Below are 26,696 nucleotides of genomic sequence, written 5' to 3' on the forward strand. Positions count from 1 at the left end.
GTCTCGCAATGTCAGTTTCCTGAAATTTGATTCATTTAAGATGTAAGATCCGAAGATCTTCTGACGTAATTGTACTACTGCAAGACAGTTGCAAATTACGTGATACGGTGATATAACTACGTGTACCGTAGCTGGATTCACATAAAACACAATAAAAGATTCAGCAAGCTGAATCATAGCCGTGTGATAATTAAGGTTCAAACACGCATCATGAACTCCAGGAAATTTCAAAAGCAGTTTCCGCGCTCAAAAACCAAAGATATGTTCACGAAAATTTATCATGGTGTTCTGACAGATGCAAAGAACAAAATGATAACTTTCCCCGAACACCCCCCATATTCCGAGCATGAGAACCGCCCTCGAAATCCCACAAATCAATTATGCATGTTTGAACCTTAAGTATGCAGCGACTCGTCAGTGATCTGACAAGTACACTGCAATTTAACTTCAGGTGTTGCAAAAGAAATTTTGCCACCTTGTTACAAGGTTGATATCCACCGCTGAACAGCATTTACACTTCTTCCCCCAAAATCACTGAAAGACATAGCAAACAGAATAGGGGTATTCACGTAGCGCCAGTTACATTGCGTATGCATGTATATACTGCCGCTACTCGCATAACAGCTCCAACTCCATAGAAACTGGGACTGTAATGCGAATAGCGGCAGTGCACACACGGAATACACCGTTTACGCAACACAGCAAGCGCTATGCGAACACCCCTAAGATGTCTGTTAATATAGTCAATCAGCTGATAAGATGAAAGAGCACTGTCACTACTGCTAGTGGAGTTACCTGTACGGTAAATGCCATATTCACGCATTTTTCATTTGCGGACGAATTGAACCGTATCGAACTAGAACATGCACGTTCTTCGTTCTCTGTTCAGTTCGAACGCAGTATTGTTTCACTGCCGCGCGCCGTGGAGAAAAGGGGCAGTAGTAACAATTGAAGCACTTCCCCTCACTAACAAAGCTGCCAGCAAGAGCCGCTTCGTCAGACACCGTCCGATACAAGCGAACCGTTCGCTTGCATTCGTCCGATGTCGTTCGCACAGCTGGACTGATCACGTTGTCAGATGGAGCAAGAAAGAGCGATAGATAAATGCATACTAATCCAGAGGGGTTCCAGCAGAGTTGAGTCTACAGGTCGCCCCGGGAGAATCACACATTTATCTTGTGTGTACAGCGTGCCACACTACTAAGAAGTGGCACGGTAGTAGGTGTAGAGTTGCCGAAGAAACCGTTTTTCTTTACTAGCCCTAATGAGACTGAGTGCGCATGCGCTTGTGTGACTCAAGTGGGGGTGTTCAGAAAACAATGCTAATGAGCAATTACAATTCATATTTTTATTTATGACGAGTACCCGTCGGAATATGAAAAGGTTATAATTTACCTGAATTGGTGAATTGGAGGGGTAGACATACTTACTATCCTGGGATAATTTATAATCCTTACCCCTATTTAGGAAATCTTACCATTCAGAGCAACCATCTCTATGTGAACGGACAATTCGCACTGGTGCGTAAGTAAAACAACATGCCATCTACTTACTACTGTTATGACGCGCCGTTCCATACTACACCATTGCGATTTCCGTCACGCAAGATTTGTTACTCTTTTTGATTTAATTTCGACCACCAGAAAAACACTGCAAAAATGTATTTGCTTTAGTATCCTGAAATTAGTATTCAATAATTTGCCCTTTGAATACACTTTATCGGCACTTTTGGTGCTTTTGACCATATAAGATCACTTGATTGAGAGATGTGCGAGAGGCACTAACACAACACAATTTGCCTTTAGCGGCAATATGGAGCACACTGAGAACACAATAAAAAGCCCCGCATTGATGGCGGTAGCTTTCGTTTGATAGAAATCAGAACATTCTGATTCTATTTTGGGGCGCGTTACGAAAACACTTTAACGCGCGAAATTTTAGATTACGTTTTCGCGAACACTTGGCATACCACAGCGGCACTTTAATTCCCCGTCTTCGCGACTAACGACACATCTAAACACGACGATGCAGACAGCACGTCCACCTCCAACGAGCTCTCGGCTCGAACTCGGGGTTTACATTAAACAAGAAGGTACGAACAACATATAGAACGAAACACCTGTCGGAAGTTGCCGCCTTCATCAAGAAGTATCGTGTAAAGGATGTGGTCTTTTGGTGGGCCTGACCTCGGACCATTATCCTAAGAGATTATTGTAGGAGATGAATCGGCTGAAGATAATCGTTGTACCGACGATCACCAAATCTCCCAACGTCCCCGAAATGCAACCTATAGGAAATCTTTGGGCAAAGCTCAAACGGAGCATTTACTTCAATAATTTTGTTGCCAAAATGGAGCAGGTGCTGATCGCCAAGGTCACGAAAGAGTTGAATAATATGCCAACGCCTAACTTTTGATCGGCCATAGCGAAGGTTCCGCTGAACCGCTGTAAAGCCATTTGTCAGGGCTTCGAAACATTGTTACAGAAGGTTTAATTAACGTAAGATTTCAGGAAAATCTGTTTCATTGAATTAGCTTGTGTATTTTTTTCATCGCCATCCGGAACGAGTCTATTTTTCTAGTATATACGTTAAGTGCAGCGAAATATTGGATGAGAGACGAATAGGAAAAAATGATAAACCTGAAGAAAACATTGATTTAGGAAACGAGGGGGCGCCAAATTGGGCTTCCGCCAAGGGCACCGCAATGTCGTGCTACGGCTCTGACAATACCTGTCCGGTTTTATGGGGGCCCGAACTGTTATTTTCAGATCAAATTTTCACATTCCGATAATCTTCTACCACTGTCAGCAGAACGACGTGCCCACGCGCGATATTTTGTGAATTTCAGGCTAGTGTATGATACAGTCGTGTGACATGCTACAGTAGATAATGCACGAGTGACTGATCAAAGCTGCTTGCTTCGGGGGCACTCTCCGGTCCCTTTGAATTGCGCAGAGGATTGCGGCAAGGGAATTGACTGCCCTATAATTTATTCAATAGCGCTTATGAAGGTGTAGTTCGATGACAGAGTATCGAGGCGAGAGGCACGATTGTTAGTTAAGGTAGCTTACTTCTAGGCTTCGCAAATGACTTTGATCACATAGCCAGAAATTTTGCGATGGGCAATCCACACCAGACTGAAAGCGCAGTTGGACTAATAATAAATGCGTCGAAGGATAATTACATGAAAGGTAGATTCTCAAAAGAGACGAACGCGCGGCTCCCACAGACGATAACCGTTGACGGTGACGAACTAGAAGTGGTAGTTGCGTTCGTGTATTTGGGATCACTGATGACCGCGGATAACAACACTAGTAATGAGATCCAGCGTCACATTCGTGTAGTAAATCGGGCCTGATTTGCCTTCCGTAAAACGTTACGATCAAAAAGCATACGCGCAGCACCGTACGAAGCAGACAATATATAAAATCACAGTAGACCGGTAGTTTTTTGTAGTCTTGAAACTTCGGTGCTATTCACGGAAGACATACGCGCCTTTGTCGTGTTCGAGCGGAGGATGCTGCGGACGTTTTTTTATGAAGTACAAACTAAAAGGAGAGAGTGGCGGAGGCGTATGAATCACAAGCAGTAGGCACTTCCATCGTACTGTAGATTGTAGCTGTAGATGATCTCAGTGTACAACTGGCGAAATCCGGTAGGCTACCGTATGGCTGTTGAATGTCAGTTCATTGAAAATCGCGCTCGACGCCGCACAGTGGAAAATACTGGGACAAAACACCCAAAACGGAGTTGAAGTTTTTCATGAAGTATTATTTTTCTATGAAAGTAGACAGACTAAATAACTATATTCCAAAGTTTCAGAGCACTGGGAATGATACAGCTTTTTGTAGAATTTTTTGAATCTGAGGTTTGTGTGACAACTTCCCATATTTTTCAATCAACGCAAGTTTCGAAAAACTGTTTTTAATCGTATCCTGTTAGATATTTGGATACAAAGAAAACGTGATTTGGTATTGAAATGGTTATAGATTGGCACCTTATTTTGCAGATTGACGAAAATCAAGTACACTCTAAAATATATTTGCTATAAATCTCAAAATAGTAACACACATGTGACTTCGCATTTTCAAAGTTGAGCATCTTTTTTTGGGAACGGAAGGTAACCGTGATTTTTTCATATTTTATGTAGAATTTAGTCTACTTTCCAAAAATCATAACCGCATTTTGCGCAGATTTGCGCAAAGACTAAAAATATTGAAATTTATAGAACCATGTGTTTTTAGGCAATCCTGCTTTGTAATTACTTCTAACAATACTATTGCAGATATTTTTAAAGTAAATCTGTAAGCATTTAGCAGCTAAAGGTTAGTACCAGGTCAGCAGAGCAGAAATGACACTTTGATATTCAAATTTTAGTAAATAAACATGGTTATTGGCTGGAGAAAGAGCAATTTTTAAAATTCAAAATTTATTTTTAAATTTGGCTCAACGTTATGGATTGCTGAGTGTTACAAGGTCATTACTACTTCTCCTAATTATCTCAATGCAAAAAAACACAAAATGAAAATAATAGTTCAAGTAGTTATAAAACTTTTCTTAGAAAATTATTTTAGAGACACCCTAATTATTGATTTTTTAAATATTTGACAACTTTAAGTTTTAGTAGTCAATTTAGTTCACAGTTATATACAAAATATGCATGTTCCATGCTACTTTACCAATTTTATTAGTTTTGTCTCAGTTTTATTCTAACTGGCGCCACTGTGCGCCGAACCGACAGAAATGAGATGAAGAGGATTGCAGCGAGTGTGATGACAAAGACAAAGTGTTAAAATCATCATCGGAGACTATAAAGATCAGGCTGGTCACGAGATGGCATTTAAGAAAATGATTGGATGGTTCAGCCCATACCTGCAAACAAACGAAAACGACCTACTGGACTTGGTGACTTCACCGCCTCCAAGAACTATATGTAGTACCTTTTACTATCTCTTGAGGACAACATATGGTACTAACGCCCATCACCGTATAATCTAACGCAACTGGCGCAATCAGATATCACCGAAAGCTTAGCGCTATCGCTCGAAGCCGCGTTGCCAAAAGAGGATGATCTGGAAGAAGCCCCTCTTGAGGACTGCTGGAGCGCCGTTAAAACAGCAATTAACAGTGTAGTGGAGAACCTCTTAGGACATGTGTGACACCAAATCGACGTAACGAATGTTTTGACGCGGAACAAATGCGCAGGAATGCGCGGGTACAAATGCTGCGTAGAACATCAGAATGTGGAGCGATACAGGCAGAAGCGGAGGCAGCGAACCTGGCTGTTTCAGGAGATAAAGCGCCACCAGGAGAAGAAGGAGTGCAAGGAACTCGAGCAGCAGTACCGCTTTCAGGATACACGGAAGCTTTATCAAAGACTCATCGAATCTCGCAAGGGTTTTGTAGCCGAAATGAAGCGAAACTTATCAAACTGCGCGCGGACAAATTGGCCAGCTCTTTGTATCATTCGATCGTTAAGATTTGGGATGCAGAATGACTACCGGACGAGTGGAAGCCAAAATATTTTATCGACTGGTAATTCACTCAATGGAGTTTCTTTCCGCTTTGCAGTCATTTACAAGAAAGGCGACAAGTTGGATTATGAGAACTACCTACCGAGTGGTCACTATTCTAAATGTCACGAACAAAGTGCTTTTTCAATTCATTTTCTATCGAGTGTACCAGTAGGCAACAGATTCGTTGGCAAGTATCAGTATTCACGGTGGATCAGTCGACAACGGATCAAAACCTCACCCTGCGGCAGAACCTTCAAAAGTGCATTAATTTCCAGTCTCCACGCATCACCTGTTCATTGATTTCAATGCCGCATATGATAATGTAAACGGACATGAGCTATGGAAAATTTTGGACGAAAAGAGTTTTTTTGCAGAAGCTTAGACTTATTATGGCTACGATTGATGAGATCGAGTGCTGTGTGAAAATTTCGGGTGGACTGTCGGACCCAGAATCTCGCAGGGTACTTCGGCAATGAGATGGTCTTTTCTGCTTGCTATTCAACATTGCGCTAGAAGGTTTAAGAAGACGAGTGACGATCGTCATGCGGATTTTCAATAAATGCAGACCTTGTCATAGGACGTATGGTCGTTGGTCAACTAAGTAAGTAAGTTGTTACGGTTTTAGTGACCGAAACTAATCATAAAAACTACAATAAGAGAACGTTCTGCAAGTATCAGTTGTGTTGTCGTTAAAACTTTCCAATAAATGGCGACCTACTGTACAAATATTTTGCTCTACATTTAAAACAGTGACATTATTATAAACACAGTAATTCTTTATACATTATATACAAAATATCTATCGACATCTACTGTACAATTGATGAAAATACCAAATATGCTTCGTCAAAGACAAATACACACATTAAATGATAAATTTTGAAACATTCCATTACCCCTAGTTTATTAGAAGTTTCTGCCAATGCAACATCGGATGATAATAATTCAGGTGTATGGCGGATACTCTATTGCAAACCCGCTATAAACAGTGAGATTCAATACAGATGATACGGAGTAAGTGAGTGAAAAACGGAAATGTGCAAGCATTGTGATTGTGTTTTTTTTCTTCTCAGATGGCTATCGGAAATCGGAAATAATTGATAGGAAGCGACTTTGATACGCAGAGCAAGAATGCACGTTTGAAGAGAGAAGCTCAGATTTGGTGGTTATTTTTGTACAAGAGAGCTATGTACTAATTTTTCCTAATTATTTTTTTTTTGAGAGATTGAAAATTTTAGCAGCTGGAAAAGAACCCGCTGCGGAAAGAAGAAAACAGGCAGACAGACAAATAGACAAGAGAAAAAAAAGAAAAACGGACAGAACGGAAAACTTGTTGCAAAGTTGTTGGTGCTAGAAAAAGGAGGAAATTGTTGCCGCCTTGTTGGCCTATAATTACCTGCTGTACCGCGATTACACGCGTCATTTGCATACTGTCTTCTACACATATCTAGTCTGTAAAAGGTAATAATTTCCAGCTTTTAATACAAAACAAAAGAGAAAAAAGATAAAACAAGTGGAAAACTCGTGATGTGATTGTATTGGTGTGACGGTGGATCGGACGTTTTGGAGTGAGGAATTGGGTGAGGAAAAGGTATAACCGTGTCGGAGACTGTCTAGTAGTTCCGCCGTAATTTTTCGGGAACGGGGTGTGTCTTTTCCTGTATCAGACGGCAGCCCGACTGATGGTTTTCCTCCCGTCAAGTTTTCGATGCGGGGTTTGGTGGGTGGGAAAATCAAGTGTATTTTCAGTAATTTGCTTGGTGTTGCTACGGTTCAGGACCACCGCATCGGGACGTCGCGTTTGTTTACTGCGGGTTAGTAGTAATATATATAGCAGTCCGGGTAAGCTGTTATCGTAACATTGTTCTCGCTAGGTTAGATAACCAATTCTGCATGAAATAGGTGGTGAATTAATTGAAGATCAATTAAAACGGAAAAATAAACCATTTACTGAACAATGCGGGAAGATTTCCAATAAGCCAACGTTTAACACATAGGAAACGTTTAGAGAAAGCGGAAGTAGGTATTTGCTTATTGGAAAACTCCCATGAGGACCGATTCAAGCAATAGGGTAAACAGTAAAACCAATTGTATGCAATTAAGGGACAAAATTAGTTATTGGGATGCTCTTTAATATAACATAAGTAAGAAGGCTAGTTTAGCGAGCTTTGGAGTTAAATAGAAAGTGAGATGAAATAAGTTTTGTTTACCAGCTGTGCCTTTCGTACAACGACCGCCTTTTCTTCTTCGGCACATATCATACCTGCGAAAGAGCTCAAGTAAAGTTAGTCAAACTAGTTTCGAATAGATCTAGATCGGTCGGAAGGTGTATAGTGTGAGATGGTCGAATGATGGTAGTTAATGAGGAAGGTAGTGTAAAGGTGAAACAAATTTCGAATCTGGAAGAGCACAGAACAGACTTGTAATTAATAGAGATGAAGCTTTAGCTTTTGTATCGGTCACAATGTCAGCGAGGTTAGAGTACGATCTTTAAAGTCCTTCGTTTGTTCTTTCTCACGGTTAGTCCGAAACGCTTCTCGTTTGAGCGATTTCCTTGTCAAAGTGTATTTCTTGTGCATTTGGTTGGTATGGCGTCCACCGGAAGAACCTTCCGCTTGGTTGCGTGCGAGTCCTTTCTAGGTTGTTTCTCGGGAAAGTTGATCCTGATGACCGGCGGTGGAGATCACACCGCGTCGCGTTCACTCACGTCTCATTGGCGTCATACTTACTTCGTTATGGCAACTGCAATGTCGTACACCGGCAGTCTTCGCTCTCGGAACAGATACTTGCCCATGTCGGTGAGGGCAGCGGCGGAATCGATAGCGTCGCGTCCCACGCGATTCCGTTCCAGGTAAGGAGTGGCATCACGACCCTGAGGATCAAAAAAGAGAATGAAAAAAAGTCGTTCATTAAAATTATTCACACACATTGACATCAATTTTTCTCGCACGCTCGAACCATAATTGTAACCCGCAGGAGATGTTTAAGCCCCTATCGCTGACATCTTCCTTTGGCATGAAGACGACCGACAATAACGACACCAGCGACGATTGTGACCTTAATTGTATAATTGACTGAGCGTAACGTCCTGCCCCAGAGTTTCTTGTCTGCCACACTAAAACACTCTTGCGTAATTGACTTCGAAGTGAAAAAGTAGACATTTAATGGTCGGGCGTCCTGTTCGCAGACCACCCATCATATGAAGCGCCTTAGTACATGCAATCAAGTTTTATTTATAGTGCACCGAAAAACAAACTGGTTTTATAAAAAATCACATTGAATGATGATGTCCCTACAATAACATGAATTCAGAGGTTTTAGGACACTGCTGGTATGCGCTTTCTCCTTATTTTGTATTTAATTAATTTTAAATTACAAGTGGTGGAAATTTTTGTGTGGGGGGTTCATGACGGGCAGTCATCAATCCGATTCGGAAAATTATCATTACATATACAATGTTGACATACCAGTGCTGTAGTACTCAAGACCTTTGGAATTTGCAAAATGTTGACTGTAAATGTAAATGATGCTAGCCTAATAAGCCAGTCATCGTATGTTCGAATCTCGGCTGGGAGAGTTCTGCTAAGATAGAAGAAATGTTATTTCTAAAGATTAAAGAATATTTCGCATCTGTACAATTATACGGAAGACAATTGCCGATAAACGTGACTTCCTCATTGTACAATTTTTAGCCTTATAAAAGTATTAGAAACAAATTTTTGGCAAATTGACAAATAGATTGAAGTATAGGTGACTAAAAACAGATCTTATTTCTCATCTGTATGCAAGGGATTTGGTGAAATAGGAATTGCTTTGCGAGGCGAGGATACTGTAGAAAATGTCTCACATTGTTAATTTATTTTATTGAATGATACGATGTCACTAAAAATAAGAAACAAACTCGATTGTAGTGCTTGGAAACTTCATTGAAGTTTAAACATTTTTATGAATTTTTTGGCGGTAAATTCGGAATAAAGCTTATGATCTGGCGAGCTATTTGAAGCTGCAGACAAAAAACGCAAGTTTTCGTGACAAACAAGACTGCATTCCAAAATGTACAAGTAGGAGTGCCTGAGAAAGACATATTCTTTCGTACATTAAAGCTCACAATGGACCTGTAAAGTTTTGGCCTAATCTGACAAGCTGTTACTGCAGCGGAGACATATTACAGTGGTATCGAGACAACAGGGCGGATTTCTTCGAAAAGGATTTCAATCCACCCAAATGCCCTCAACTCCGCTTAATTGAGAAATTTTGAGTAGTTGTCAAATATAGGGGAATTGTGTTTAATGTGCCCCCCCCCTTCGTTTTTCCCTAAAGAAGCGAAATTAAAATGCAAAACCACCCAGAAACCATAGTATTTGATGGAACTAGCCTACTATGCAAGTATGACAGTTGTCACATGCTGCAAAAACAAAACAAAAATAAATTTGTTTTTGAGCAGCTTCCGATGTAACTTTTGTCTTCATTTCCATAAGCTATTTTCTTGTCAAAATCTGTAAATAACCGGTTGTTGCGATTCGATTGCGTGAAGTGAACTTCAAAAAGACATCCCTGCCAAAAATGACGGTTTGAAGCGCTTGATTTGCTTTAGCATTTAATATTTTTTCAAATAACTAAAAGCAGGCCAATATGCCCCACTTGCGGTGGTGCAATTTGCCCCCTTGCAAATTTGGTTATAAACATAGGTAAACAGATCTAAGTTGAAGTCAATTGCCATTATTTAATTCAATTACTATTGTAGAGTAACCGTGGTGGGAAGAATTTATTACCAACGCCCAAATTCCAGGTTGTAATTCAACTACGCGGTGCAAAATGCCACAGCTGCAGTATAATGTGCCCCATGCAGAAAAGAAAAAGTGTACCAAAAGGCCGAAACTAGGTTTATATAAAAATACGATATTTTGAACACAAAGGAAATAGTTTTACTTTCTACAAAATAGAGTTGGTCTGTCACTGGTAGAAATACTCAAATTACCGCATTGCGCATATTATACCGCAGGTGGGGCATTTTACCCCGCGCAGACGAGAAACACAACATTTAGGTGCTTTTATTAAATAATTCCTAGCATGTTATTCCACAATACTAAATGAAATAAATAATTGCAATTGGTTGTCAGCTTAAATACCAACATATACTCGTAGTTGTCACGTTAATCTGGGAAGCATAACAGAGATATATCCATTTATCCTTAGGAGGGGCACATTATACACAATTCCCCTAAGTTGAAGAAGAAAAGTGACTCGGAATGCGACAGAGATGAAGAGATGGTGGAACAAAATGGTCGCTCAGGTTAGTCAGGTTGGTAATCGATGAACAGTTAGAGATCTCATCTAAACCAAATCGGAATAATTTTTTCGCTATTTTTCCTTATCATTCATTGTACTAATGATATTAATTTTGAGTACTCAACATTTTTATTTCATCTGACATTACATGAAAATGTTGCCCGTATAGTTAGGTCCGGGGTACGATGCTGGCCTAACAAGTCAGTTCTAGGTGCATGTAATGGTTTTTGCTGAGAACAAGACCCAACTAAGTATGACTTTTTGTCATTCCGTTCTGTTATAGTGGTTTTAAACCTTTAAGTCTTCTGTCCAGGCATTCCCTCATCACCTTTAGTTTCGTTCATTTGCACATGAGCATTTGTTATTAGGTCGTGGGTTTGACCAAAGTACTGTAGAAGGTTGTATTCTTTTATCACGTTATCCCGGTCACGATCAATAAATAGATCCCGCGGTAGGAATTACGTCGTATGATGACAGGGAAGAAAGGCTCTTTAGAGTTTCCGAGCACCTATTGTTCATGGTAGGAACGGATCAAAATGGCACCTGATTTCTATGTTAGAAGCGACCAATCATCATCCTCGTGACTCGTGTGGGACACTAAATAGTGCTGTGCACCCTGGTCCTCTGACGAGTTAGGGTATTTATTAATTGCTGCCAGCGGATATATCGCATTCGTGCCTGGCGTGACAACTGAATATTCAATGAGGAACTCCATCGTCCATGTAAGTAAGTCCTAGCGCCATAGAAGGTGTGGTGGAAACCCGGTTCATCAACATAAGTATCATTAACGTACACAGCCCTCACCTTGAAAGCTCCGATAATGACTAGGAAGAATTCAGTTAGAACGGTAATACGACCCACGCCTAAAACATGACGTCAATATTGTTATCTGGGATTCTAATGCTAAGGACGGGCAGGTGAATGAAAATACACCAGATATTGGAGCGTATACAAGTAGACCAAAGAAACGGAACTAAGGCTTTTCGGTTTCGGCCGCCTTCAAGATCATGGCCGTACGTAGTACCTTCTTCCAGCAGAATCTCTTACAGAAATATATCTAGAGTACAGCAAATTAAGGCTGTGCGAGATTTCGGGAACTTTCGTGTTAACCGAAATTACGTACGTAATTTAGCTTAGACCTTATGGTAGATCACCATTAAACTACAGTTAACGATATAGTAAATTTAGCCGTGCCTCATTCGATTTTGGTAAAGACGAAATTTAGTGAGATCTCGCACAGCCTTACACCGAATCAGACAGAAACACAGATCGACCACATTTTGATCGACTGCCGGTGCTTTTCAAACATCACTGACACCAGATCTTATCGAAGCGCTAACGATGCCTGTTGTGATCAAAGTAATATTTAAGATGCGCCCCAAAACTGCTCGTTGTGAACACCATTCGGTACCGATGCGACGCCAGCCTCTGTTGAATCTTACTTGGCTGAAGCAAACTGATGTCGCCGAAAATTACTCTCGAGGACTGTTGGAACACCATCAAGACAGCAAGGAACAACGTAGCATAGAAAATTTTGGGGTACGTGGAATGGAATTAGCAAAACGACAGGTATGGCGATGAATATAAAGGGGAATGGATGAGGAGAACGCTGTGTTCCGTCCAAGATGGGCAGTGCCACTTGTCAGAACGCGGCAAGATACAGATAAAGGAAGATCCAGCGAACTCAAGACTTCCGCGAGCGAAAAAGTAGTGTACGTAGCAGGAGTTTGCGGAAATGGGGTAAATGAATCGTTATCAGAAAACGCGTGAGCTCTAGCAGAAATCGAAGGGATTCCGCAAATGCTTTGTGCCACGAGCTGAAATATGTCGGAATAAGAATGAAAGTATCTTGACGGACGACCATGAAATGACCAAGGAGGAGCGGAAGCATGGGGTTATCTGCCCGATCTAGAAGAAAGGTGGCAAGTTGGAGTGAGAACTGTCGTGTGATCACCGTTCACAATGCTAACTATAAATTGCTCTCCCAAAAACTTCTTCTGCCGACTATCACTAATTCCCTACTAGCACAGTTGGTATAAACTAGTTGTGGCAACCGATTTATGACTAATTTCAGTCATAATAAGTTTCAGCAACCATAATTGCGAAACGTGTGCTGCTTGGGTTGCGAACCGATTTGTGAAAAGTTATTAGGCCGGCTATATTGAGGTAGAACCTCTAAAAAGCAGTGAATACAAATCCGCCATGCACCATCTATTTATTGACTTTAAAGCTGCATATGATACCATCGTACGGTTGTCTAAAACAAAAAAAAGCGCATTTGAGTTTTAAATAGGAAAACTTGATTTAAGGGTTGGAAGAGTTTCTTGAAATTAAAAGCTTTATCGTTTGGTGAAATTCAACTTTTGATTAATTCCTCTAAAAGTTAAAGAAAAAAATTATTTTTCTTCAGTTTCAATATAACACATTGATGTGTATTGCAAAGTTTTAGAGCATATTATTGCAAGAAATTTTGCAGAAGACGGTCACCTTCTATCACTTCAGCGAAGACAGGACACAGCTAGAAAAAGGAAGTAGAAAAAGGGGATACCCAATCCTCATCGGATGCGAAGCAAAGGCAATGCACTCGTCGTTGAAGCAAAGGGTAAAATGTCATACGTGGCCCTTTTCAAAAGGATGAGTGATGGCCCCAAAACTGAGGAATCTTGGGGAGAGCGTGGAGAAATCTAGGCGCACCTGAAATGCTGTTCGTGCTGAAGACAGACCTCACAGGTAAGAGCCTAGCATTCCGAGAGCTGATTGAAAAGGTCCAAGGCGACGTGGCAAATGTAAGAGCCTTATCCCAAGAGATCATGATTGAATGTAGGGAGCACAGCACGTTTACTATAGAGAGCGATCTAAGACTGAAGCTGGAGGTTAAAAATATCCTGGGAAAGATGCCGATGAAAATTCGGCTCTGTAAAGCATACCGAGGAACGCAGACCGTGACGATTCGGCTCACATCAGATGCAGCAAACATGCTGCTGAAGCTAGAGAAAATAAACGTTTGCTGGGCAGTAGGTCGCTTCAGAAGTATTCTTTCCTCAATGCCCGAAACGGGAGCCGAGATATAAGCGACACTCAGTTTATTGGTGGAACGAAGCACTTAGCGCTCTTCAGGCCAACTGGCAGCTGTCTTAGAGCAAGAAGATGCGTCCAAAGAGAGAGGGAAGACGCAGCCAGAGAAGATCGAAGAGAGGCATTTAGAGTGGCCAGAGCCGCCCTTAAAAAGGTGATAAGGTAGAGCAAAACGAACTGCCTCAAGGAGATGCGGATGTCAACCCTCGAGACAATGCATATCGGGAAGGGATGGAGAAATTCAGTAGTCCAATGGTGCCAGCCGAAATGTGTCCCGATAAGCTAAAGGTTATCGTTCCGGGGCTATTGCCGAAGGCAGTTCTGGTTTCGGTAAGGGAGACACAGTGGATGCTTTTCCGTGGTGATCGAAAGTGCCGATAGGGCACCCAAGCAGAAGCGATATTGTGCAGTGACAACGAGCTGGAAGGTCATCGCTATAGTCCTTCGTAGAATAAGGATCCCTGATTATATGTGCAGAATCTTGAGAGGTTACTTTAAGGATCGGTTGTTTCTCGGTAAGATAAACAAGGGAGAAAATATGATTAGGGTCACAACGGGAAATCGGGAAACCTTATGCTCTATCCTGGGAACATCGCTCTGGAACTTACGAACGACGGTGTACTCAAGCTCTGCCTAGAGGCGTAGACATAGTTGGTTTTGCGGACGATATTATGGCTGTAGTAACAAGAGAATCGCTGGAACAGGTTGAAATATTAGCGACTGAGTCGATAGATACAATCGGAAGCGGGATGCAAGGGGTAAAACTGCAAATAGCTCACCACAAGACAGAAATGCTTCAAAGCAATGTTGCAAATCGAGCGAGAAGTCAACCATGCCTACTCATACGCAAAAGAGTATGAGAAATATTGCATTCAACGCTTACGCCGCTCACGCAGGCGTAAAAGGAACAGCCGCCGGTGCTGTGTGCAGACATTCCGCTACCCACACACTCGCGCACACACATCCTCACATCGTCTTCCTGCATAGCTTATTCCCGAGTCAACAAATTCGTGGGAAATCAGCTGCCCGTGAGGCTGGTGGCGCAGGAGGCACGCTGGAACACTGGACAAATTTTGCATTACTTTTTCTTCTTCTTCGTGTTCGCCCTCGATTCTACTGACGGACGGGAGTACGAGCTGTCGTGAGTAATCGGTATCAGCAGATCGGGCTGTAACGACGAACGTCGAGCGACGACTGTAGCTGTTAGCTAAACACACAGTCGCAAAAACTCGTTGCAGTGCAAGAAGAAATAAGAGTGAGAGTTTTAAAGGGATGCTTATGCCGGCGTGTTCGTTAGAATGAGTACGTGTGTGTGAGAAAATTAGACCACACGAGTGTGGGCTTCGCAACACTTCTTCAAAGAGTGATGATCACGGTTGGAGAGCACACGATAATCTCGAGGCGAGGAGTGAAACACCTTGGCCTGTGCATTGATGATCGGCCAAGTTCCAACAGCCACATCGACTATGCCTATGAGAAGGCGGCAAAAGCGTGCTGGCGTGCTGGTTAGAATGTTGCCAAACAACTCTGCTCCAAACAGCAGCAAAAGACGTGTTTTAGCTAGTGTATCCTCGTCGGTACTGCGATACGGTGGTTCAGCCTGGGTCGCAACGCTAGAATCCCAGCGAAATATGAAGAAATTGAACAGTAGTGTTCCGGCTAATGGCATTGCGTGTCGCGGGCGCGTACAGAACTATCTCGTCGGGTGCGGTCTGCGTTATCGTTAGGATGATTGCCATTGATACATCTTGGTGAAGGACAGTGAATGCTATAAGAGAAAAGACATCAGAGGAATAAGAAAAGTCACGCGAGCAGAATCATTAGTCGAGTGGCAGTAGGAATGGAATGCCGCAACTAACGGTAGCTGGACGCAAAGGCTAATGACGGTTTTCTCAGCGTGGGTAGAAAGCACGGAGAAATGAATTTCTATCTGACGGAATTTCTTTCGGAACATGGTTGTTTCAGACAGTATTTACACCTATTCGGTCACGCAAGGTCTCCCTTCTGTCCAAAGTGCTGTGGCGTGGAGGAAACACCTGAGCATGTGGTCTTTATATGGCACTGGTTTGAAGCGATATGCACGAAGATACCTACGCTTAACGTAGACAAAATTATTGAGAAAAATGTGTCTAGATGAGGGCATTTGGAACGTCGTCGATAGATCGATTTCAAGAATCAAGAATAGCTGAGCCGTAGCGAAGATGAAGAGTAGACCAGCAAGCCGGCAACGCTTCCCTTCGATGGAGCGGTGATGGTTGTAAAGATGACAATATGACTCATTGAACTGACGTATCTAGATCGCATATGACACACGGATCAAAAGCAATGCGATTCAGGGCGCGGTAAAACCCTAGACGGGTTCATATGTGTTAGGGGATGGGATCTTTCCCAAAATAGTCTCTGTACCTAGATGGACAACGTTTAGAGTGGTAATTGAAGAAATCCTGTGATGGTTACTAAGACGGAGTGCGCGTTTGGTTGGAGGGCCTTGTTGATTCGGTCCACGTCTCGATGGGTAGAGTTCTCGCGAATGCGTTCGTGACGCTATTTACACTCACGCAAATAAATCCTGCGTAACCGTGAATTTTACGTATGTCATGTTGGTCGCGATCCTCGTATCGGTGCTCCTCTCGACGGGTCACGGAGTTCCCAGCTAGCGTTTTTATAATCAAAGTAAAAAATCAGCATTACGTATAAATATACATGCTAAAATATCGTATTTGATGTACCAAATTGGCATATCCGTACTATTTTGGAGGCGATATACGTGATGAGGAATAATTATATGCATTTTATTTATATAAGTATGTATATACGATATAATCCAATTAAGCGCGACTCGCTCTATACTGCTTTACAATCCTGTGCTGAAAATCGTATGTGTGTTAGTTCCTTATCATTGTATACGACTGAGAATCAACTTGGGTGCACTTTATTAAAGATTAGTTACGATTCCCAATTTGTTAAGAGATATTTACGATAATTTTTGTACATTGGTGTACGATTTGATGCTAGCTGGCTAGTGCGAACGCGCATCATCCTCCCGAAGTAATACTGGGAAGGTATAGTACTCTTGGGAGGGCAAGAAAAGGAGTTTTTTTTACTGATGGCTAGACACAAAGCACAAAATCGTAAACCCCGCACAGTTCCTCAACACTGCAGGGCAGCCTCTTAAAGGTTTTTTTTCCTGGATAAAAAAACACATGCACAGATATTACTCAATTCGTTGAACCGTATCGATTGGTATATGACACCTTGTCCTCTGAACCTTGGTTCTATTTCGCGTGTTTCGACCAATTTCTAAACCTTTGTAATATATTAAAGCTTGCTTCAGATAGTATTGGAACAAAAACAATTGCGTGTATTTCAGTTATTAATTATGGATTGGTGGATTATAATTACTTTTAAGAAAAAATACGGATAAAATTAGTCGTCACGGTTTCGAAGGAATCCTAGAACTTTTCCTGTAATATGGCTCATTAGGCGGCGCACACTTTCTTCGTCCATCTTATTCCACCAGGTCTTCATCTGATTGATCTCTTTGACAACCTTTCCCTTTGCCTTGAGTGTCCTCTTCATGATTGCCCAGTATTTCTCAATTGGGCGGGACTGGGGGCAATTGGGTGGGTTAAGGTCTTTCGGAACAAACTGGACCCCTTTCTCTGCATACCATTCTTGAACGACTTTGCTGTAATGACAGCTTGCCAAATCTGGCCAAAACATCACGGGATGGTGGTGGGATCGAATGAACGGCAAAATTTTTGGATACACTCCTTTTGGTACAGTTCCGACTTCATTGTCTTATTTGTTACGAAAACTTTCGTTTTTCTGCCACAGCTGCAAACGTCCTGCCAAATCACAAATTTTCGTACAAATTTGTCGGCAAAAACAAATTTAAATTTACTTGGATCATCCCCCTGACCCGTTGTCAAGTAAAATTTTTGACCTGGCATTTGGCCGAAGTCAGCCTTGACATAGGTTTCATCGTCCATCAAAAGACACCCGTCGAACTTGGTTAACACCCGGTCGTATAACTCTCGAGCCCAGATTTATGCCATACTATTCTGTTTCATGGTTCCGTTTGGCTGTTTGCTAGCTCGATACGACTTGATTCCTTCCCGAAGTCGAATTTTCCTCACGGTACTATGGGCAGTACTGAATTTTGTGGCCAAATCACGGTCGGTCAGATTAGGATTCCTCTTGATGGTCTTCAAAATCTTTACACGCAGTTTCCGGTTGACAGTTCCACTCCGATGCACAGTGGTCCAAACAGCGAAATACGTGATCGTTTGATATAGCGCCGAAACGTGAAGTTTTTCGCATATATTGTCTTTAGGAACATTTCTTGGTATAACAAGCCCCTTCTTGTGAGAGAAATTTTTGGGTGATTAATTAAATATTTAAGCTCAAAGTAGTACTATTTTTCACCAAAAATGCTCAAAATCTCCGAAACTGCAGAAAATCACTTATAGTAATGTTCTACAAAAACGTTTATTTTAGCAAAATAAACAACTTTCTAGAACATTATGAACACGTAAAAGTTGACCAGAATAAGTTAGGGTTTAAAAACTGTTTTGAAGGGTTTGTCCACGAATAACGCTTCATAGATAATTTCCATGAAGAGATACAAGTACGGTGACTTTGACAAAGTTGTTTGCATTGATATTTACTACAACTTTGCCGAAAATACCAAACCTGTATCTCGAATGTACGAGAAAATAAATTTCTTATCTCACTTTTAAGGGAATTAATCACCCAAAGATTTCTCTCACAAGAAGAAGCTTGTTATACCATGAAATGTTCCTAAAGATACTATATGCGAAAAACTTCACGTTTAAGCGCAATATCACACGATCACGAATTTCGCTGATTGGACCACTGTGCGATGATTAGCTCGAGGCTTCCGAATCGTCGTCAATGTTTTCTCATACCGTTTGATAACGGTATTACGGCCATACGGTATTTCTGGGCAATTTCAGCTGTTTAGCTAGCCTAGATGCAGACAAACAATGGATTTTCCAAATAACTGTGCACAATTTTTTCCCTTCTTTCGGCTTCCATGTTGTTTGATTAAAAAATTCAGTCGTTTTGCGGAATGTCAAAAATACATAGGTGAAGCTAACAAAATTTCCGACACGTGGGCGCCAAGAACTTCCAAATCCGTCCACCAAGAGCGCCACAATATGAGCAAAAGTTGGTTCTAATTCTAAATAAAGCAAGCTTTATAACAAAGGTAAAAGTTTTAGCTTCATTGGACCACAGTGTCTCGTCTCGACCTGTCTGGACCTACATTAAGCATTAAGCATTAAGAAACAACCCGATCAGAAGGCCATAACAAGATTATATCTGTTTTATAACACATTTCGATATTTTTAACATATCGTGTTACAAATCGAAAAAAAAACTAATTAGGATGCAATTTCAAGTTTGTAACAGATTCAGATACTAGTAGCACATTGAGTTATGGATGAGATATTCAGATATGAGATTATGTTACTTGCAAATTACTTTTATAAGAAAATATCTTACTTGCAAAAATTATTTTTATTACCATCATCATTTTAAAAGTATATTAAATACGTCACTTAACAGTTACTAATACTTGCTAATATATCTTTATTTGCTGTGTTATTTTTGGAATATCTTGAAATGTTGACAATTAACCTTTAACACAATGTGTTTCAATTAAGATAAAATCATTACAGGGTTTGTTATGAATCAGGCAGTATGAATAGAGGCAGTTTAGTTATAATTTTTGATATTTTAACCACTTACGGAGGCTAATTTATAACAACGGTTGTTATAATATTTTATTATAATACCTATAGCTAATCGATAACAACTGTTGTTAGAAAATTTGATAACAACATAACAAGATGTGTTATAATTTTGTTAGGTCCTCCTGATCGGGAAGGTTATTTGTCAAATAAAGGTAAGGTTATTTGTCAATTAACCTTCCTAGTGCATTGGGGTCATTTTCGACCCATCGGCATACTTACAAAGCTTGATACTCAGTAACGGAACGAGCTAGAGACTTGAAATTTTCTGACTTTTTCTAACTTTGGAAAACTAGCATTGTGGGGGAGTTTCAGCTTTCAGCGACATCTAGAAGAGCCACAGCAAAAAAAGTTACATATTATGCATTAAGGGTCGAAAACGACCCAAGTTTTGAAATTGCTCTCATTCATCCATTTTCAATCCGAATTTTGTTTTCTTTACCTCATGTGAAAGGTATGGCCAAAACCTGGCACCCAAGGTGTATTAGGGAAGATTTGATGACTAATGACTACTTCTGCGTCGGTTCCGGAACACCCACTACCAGGTCCCGGGGACATTTTAATACTTTGAGGTAATTCATTTTGCGGCACATCAAATCACATTGGCTTGATAAAATAAGACTAGTGGAAGTACAATGGGGACATTTTGGACCCGAATGGCCACTTCATCATCGGTTCCGGAACATCCGGTACCCGGTTTTTGAGGACAATTTTGAATTTTAGGATGATTTATCTTGCCACACGTCAAATTACGTCAGCTTGATAACATAAGACTATTGAAAGTATAATAAAGACATTTTGAAGGCAAATGGCCACATCAGCTTTGGTCCTGGAACATCCGGTACCCGGTTTTTGGGGCCATTTTTGTATTTTAGGATAATTCATAAAGCGACATATCAAATCACATCGGCTTAATAAAATAAGACTGATGGAAGAAAAACAGTGTCATTTAGAAGCCAAATGGCAACTTTACCATGGGTTCTGGAACATCCGGTACCTGGTTCCGCGGGACATTTTTGGATTTTGAAATAACTCATCGTGCGGGACATCGAATCACAACGCCTTGATCAAATAAGACAGTTACAAGAGGTTTTTTTTCCATTGTACTTCCAGGAATTTTTCCATTGTACTTCCATTAGTGTTATTTTATCAAGCCAATGTGATTTGATATACCGCATGATGAGTTATCCTATCTAAAAATGTTCTCATAAAACGTGCACCCGAAGTTTCGGAACCGATGATGAAATGGCCATTTGTCTTCAAATTGTCCTCAAACCTCTTGTAACTGTCTTATTTGATCAAGGCGATGTGTTTTGATGTGCCGCACGATGAGTTATTTCAAAATCCAAAAATGGCCCGCAGAACCAGGTACCGGATGTTCCAGAACCGGTGGTAAAGTGGCCATTTGGCTTTTAAATGACCTTATTTTACTTCCATTAGTCTTGTTTAATCAAGCCGCTGTGATTTGATGTGTCGCAAGATGAGTTATCCTAAAATACAAAAATGGGCCCAAAAACCGGGTACCGGATGTTCCGGGACCAAAGCTGATGTGGCCATTTGCCTTCAAAATGTCTTTAAAATACTTTCAATAGTCTAATGATATCAAGCTGACGTAATTTGACGAGTGGCAAGATAAATCATCCTAAAATTCAAAATTGTCCTCAAAAACCAGGTACCGGATGTTCCGGAACCATGGCCGGAAAATGGCCGTTTGAGTCCACAATGTCCCCATTGTACTTCCATTAATCTTATTTTATCAAGCCAATGTGATTTGATGTGCCGCAAAATGAATTATCTCAAAATCTAAACATGTCCCCCGGGACCTGGTAGTGGGTGTTCCGGAACCGACGCAGAAGTGGCCATTAGTCTACAAATATCCCCTAACATACCTTGGGTGCCAGTTTTTGGCCACAGCTTTCAAATGAGGTAAAGAAAACGAAATTCGGATTGAAAATGGATGAATGAGGGCAATTTCAAAACTTGGGTCGTTTTCGACCCCAATGCATAATATGTAACTTTTTTCTAATGCATTAGGAAGGTTAAGGTACATCACCCAACGTGAGATCTTCCCGACGTGAGATCTTCCTCAGTATCTATACTAATCGATACTCAGTATTGATACTAAGGAAGATCTCACGTCGTGGTCCCAAAATAATAAAATGTTTCGAATTTCCACCATTACTGGTATCACTCACTATTTCTGGTATGAATTACCATCTCCCTATCTGCCTATCATAAGATAAATGGATAACGGTATTTTGGGATCTTTTTATTTGCATGTTAAATTTTAATAACTGTTGTAGTCATGCAAATAAAGCTAAATTATTGTTAGAATGGACAATTTTTATATTTTTTGGGTTTTGTTAAGTCCTCGAACACTTCAAAAAGATGAACGAACCAGTATTTCTTCTAATATCCTTCTATTGACAAAACTTTTGCTAACGAGTTTGATCAACATCTAGAGTAGGTACTGTATGCGAGGAACCTACTGAACTGATCCAATTCCATGCCTCTCAGAAACAAATGGCTTCTGGTTAGTGGTGCCGCTTAACTTGGTATCAAATGGCACGTGACCGACTGGCCCACAAGAAACTATCATATCTATCGCCGGCGGCGGAAGCGAGCAACCTGCCAGACGAGCTGGCGACGCTGCGCTGGGGTGACCGCGAAGGGTTGTGCAGCGAAAAATAGTTGCACACAAAATTAAACCTTCGAGGAAGTGAAAGCAATCGTCACATTATCGGATTATTTTTCTTATGGCACTATAACACCATCTGTAACGGCAGGCCGCCCATTCATGAACGACAACGTTTGCTTGCGGAGCCGCAGGTGTTGTTTGAAAATAACATTAGATTTCAGCGCTCGATTTACGAGTGGATCCAAATCTTCGGTGACGTTACGGACTTCAGTGTCTACCTACCTTTTGAAGAGCAATCGAAACTAAGTAAGAGGCGGCATTTAACGGATGACAAAGCTAATAATGAAACAGCAGTTGAGCATCATTAAATGGCTGGATTGCTTCTTCTGCGATGTGTTGCTCGATTCGCTTTTATGCAACCAGCCAGTTTTCCCCCATTGACCGCCCAACTCACTGACTTGGATTACACGGTGAATGATTCTTCCGTCAAGTGCCTACCTACGTAGTGTTTCGAATGGAATAGAGTGCCACGGCTATTGACGGTGACTGCGATTAACTGACTAATTTGCGCCCTCAATCGTCGGTTGGTCGGTCAGTTTTTGCCTTGGTTGTTTCTTTCTCTTTTAATTTTCTTCGACATGTTATGCTCAAAACAACCTGGCGAAGGGTGTTTTGGTAATATTAGAAAGAATTCATTTACGTAGGTTCTAAAACTCATAAATTCCATTATAGACTTCAGGCCACATCGCTGTTCAGCTCTCCTGCATTACTATGCTAAGTAAGGCTCGGGGCCAAAAAGAATATTAAACAGCTTTTAACCTAATGCACTTGAGGTGTACCGTCAGTGTAATGATTTGTTATTGAAAGTATTGACAGCCCCGTAAATTTAATGTAGCTTTTTAAAGCGGCCCCCGGGTACTCGGTGTTATCGATCGCAACTTTTACAGCTTTGGCAAGCTGTATGGATATCGGACAAGTTATATCGATGGTTATTTTTGATTTATATGTTTTCTTAAGAACATTTTTTGTTTGTGTAAGATCAACTTAAAGAAAGCCTAGTCGCAAAATTTAAGACTAACCACAGTTTTTCGTTTTGCAGTTATAACAATTTTAAAATTAATCTGCAGATTTTCAATTTTTTCGTAGTTGCTTTGTTCTGTTGGTGGTGGATTGTCTGAAAGTTTCTATACCTTTCTAAATTATAATGGAATAATATTAAAATAGGTATAACTCTGCAAAAATAACTTTTAGCTGAAGGAAGCTCCTTGATTAACAATATCTAAGGATCTGTTTTACCTTTGTTATACTATAACAAAGGTTTAAAAATTGGTCGAAAAACACGAAATTGATCCGAGGCCCGGAGGGCCAAGTCACATATACCAATCGATAGGGTTCGACGATTTGAGCAATGTCTGTGTGTGTGTGTGTGTGTGTGTGTGTATGTATGTAATGATTTTTTCTATCGCCTGTTTCTCAGAGATGGCTGAACCGAATCGTTCACTATTACTTTTGTTTGAAAGGTATTATTGTCTAGTAGATCACTATAGAGTTGCTTCGTGACACGACGTTTCGTTTAAAAGTTATAAGCAAAAATGTGAAAAATACGTGACACGGGTTTCTCTAGAACTACATGACCGATTTCAACGATCTTAGTATCAAATGAAAGCCCTTATTAAAGCTAAATTATTCAGAAATTTTTAATTGAAAACAAACAAGTAGTTTGAAAGTTATGCTTAAAAAACCTGTTTTGACAAGGTAATAATTATCGCCTGTTTCTTAGAGATGGCCAGACCGATTTATGCGCTATTAGTCTCATTTGAAAGATAATATATGCTAATAGATCACTATTGAATGGTTTTTTGATTGGACGTTTAATTTGAAAGTTATGAGCAACCGTATACACCACACCAAAATTAACAATAATTTATAATGATTTTAACCAAGATAATTTACCTAATTTCAATTATTTTAATATCAAACGAGAGGTTTTGACACTACGAATATATATGCAAAATTTCATAAGAATTGGTTGAACCGGTCAAAAGATATTAACCCTCGAACACTCGCGCCAACTTTTGCAACACAGTTACTCGCGCGCACTATAACCCCAAACCAAAGAAAACGTGCGCACTAGAGGTTTGACTGGAAAAACTTGGTTTTAGGTTTATCAAACCTTTAGAATAGTTTCTTGAAATTAAAAGCTCTATCGTCTGGTGGAATCTAAATTTTGACTAATCCCTTTAAAAGTGAAATAAAAAAAAATATTTTTCTTCAGTGTCAATATAACACATTGATGTGCTCTGCAAAGTTATAGAGCATATTATTACAAGAAATTTTGCTAGAGACAGTAACCTTCCATCTACAGCTCAGATAGAAAAATCTTATTTATTGTATATGAATTTGTAAACTCAGTTTTTATATTTTTGCTCTTTTTGTAATTGTTGTATGACTTTTTCTTGTATTACAAAATTGTACAAATGATAAAAATACACAACTTTGCTGAATATAGTAAACCTCTATGTTTGCTTGTTTAGGAACTGTAGAACTTTGATTATAAAAAATACCTTAATTTTGACTACGAATTACTCGACTACCAGCAGACGGATACATTTTAAACATTTTACATTGGCTAGTTTTGCTGCATACAGACACCATTTTTCCATATGAAGAAACGAGAAAAAATTCCACTTGGGGTCAATTGCGGTACACCTCGCATGCTGATTGTTTCGTTTCTGTGATGGCGGTTTATGCTGATCTATTTTTCAAACAATTTAAATTATTAATGAATTGAATAATTATGACATTTTGCTCAGAATAAGTTTATTGAAGAATATTCGTTAGTTAAACAACGATTTGTAACTTTATAACAATATGGCGTTGAAAAACCTACACGTGTTGTACAAAATACAACAGCGTGAGTAACCGAAGGTTAATAAAAATTGATTAAAATTATTCAAGAAAACTCTATTGATGTGAATCAAATAGAATGGCATTACAGGAAATTATGCATAGTTCAAAAACCTATAAACTAGACCTTTACTAGGCAATGTATATGTTAAAGAATAAGATTTCCTCTTACAACTTACTTTTATTTGCACTTACTCAAATTAATAACAACTTACTTATCCTTACTCAGCAATTACATGAAAAAAGGATCTATCAAAATTTAAAAGTGTTCCTATTTTGTTCAAAATTTGTAAACTTATTCAATTTTCAAAAATTTTATGTAAACCAACGCATTACGCAACGTTAACCAATAGATGAATTATGTTCCGAAAACGTGTCGATTTCTATCTCAAATACCAAGTAAGACCGTATAACAAAGGTTCCTTTCACCACTAGGTGGATTAAATCGGGTTTTTCATTACACATTTAATTTTGGGTGTCTGTATGAACCTTCCGAGCAGTCTTGTCTTGTCTATCGTATAGTTCAACTTTCGACTCGAAAATACAACTTTAAGTTCAAATTTTCCTATATAGGTACCCATATGGGCAACATTATCGGAATCATCATCCAAAACAAACCACGGAGTCGGTGAATCACTGCAAGTTGCTCCATCCGCTGCAGCGACAACAATTATGAGTTCATTAGCCAGCACCATTAGTGGCCCCCCGACTTCCACTTTTATGGTAGTAAAACAAAGAAGCGACGAGACGCTTTTTATAGATACTAATTTTTCTGACAGTCAGTCTTGACAAATGTTTCACGCTAATAACCTCCACTAAGTGTTGACGCGAAAAGTAAATTTGCGGACAATTGACATTGTTTTGTGCGTTTTTAGAGACTTCGATCGAATGACTTGAGCGTTTTGAAGAGAGACGAACCCACTTTGCTACGCTGCAAGCCAGCAGCGCAGCACAGCGCAATGCACGTCGACTTCAAGCACAAGTGAGGTCTGAAGCCGTTCAACCGCAAAGTCGTCGGTGGGACGGAGACCAACAAAGATGCGGCAGCTTCGAAAAATTTATTAGCGGTCGAAATATTTTCCGCCGACTGGAACGAATGCCGTCCGTCTGAGGCTCGGCGAAGAGCCTTGGAGGATTTGATAAATATGGGAGTTTCCGCTTTCTGTTAACCACTCTCGAGCAGCAAATGTACTACATATATCTTACGCGACAATCGTTTCTGTCATTATTATTGGTCGTTGACAATTTTAACGCAAAGTACGCTTCGCAGGCACCGAAGCAAGATTTACGAGGAAGAATCGTAACAATGTAAGCGAGAGCAGGAGAATGTTATCGATAAATTTCATCTGCCGGCCGTGACTGGGCCGACCCGGGTTGTGGAGATTGTTTGACCTCTTGGCATTTGTACCAGGTCCTTTTCTTTCACTTTCCAGTTTAAACCGAGATTGAAAAAAAAACTTTATTGAAAAACGACTGCGCCGAAGAATTGTATTT

General features: G+C 40.3%; 1 protein-coding gene across 4 annotated transcripts in view; it reads right to left on the reverse strand.

Annotated features, from left to right (window-relative positions):
* The window catches only part of LOC128738104 (venom metalloproteinase 3), a 373,270-nt gene that overhangs the window by 20,744 nt on the left and 325,830 nt on the right, over positions 1-26,696 (reverse strand). For all 4 annotated transcript variants that reach the window (XM_053832958.1, XM_053832957.1, XM_053832959.1 and 1 more), the window contains 2 exons: positions 8,246-8,388; positions 6,913-6,968 (listed from right to left, as the gene is read on the reverse strand). In XM_053832958.1, the coding sequence (XP_053688933.1) occupies positions 6,913-6,968; positions 8,246-8,388 (199 nt within the window). The remainder of the gene's footprint in view (positions 1-6,912; positions 6,969-8,245; positions 8,389-26,696) is intronic.

This window comes from Sabethes cyaneus, chromosome 2 (assembly GCF_943734655.1).
Source record: "Sabethes cyaneus chromosome 2, idSabCyanKW18_F2, whole genome shotgun sequence".
Classification (NCBI taxonomy): domain Eukaryota; kingdom Metazoa; phylum Arthropoda; class Insecta; order Diptera; family Culicidae; genus Sabethes; species Sabethes cyaneus.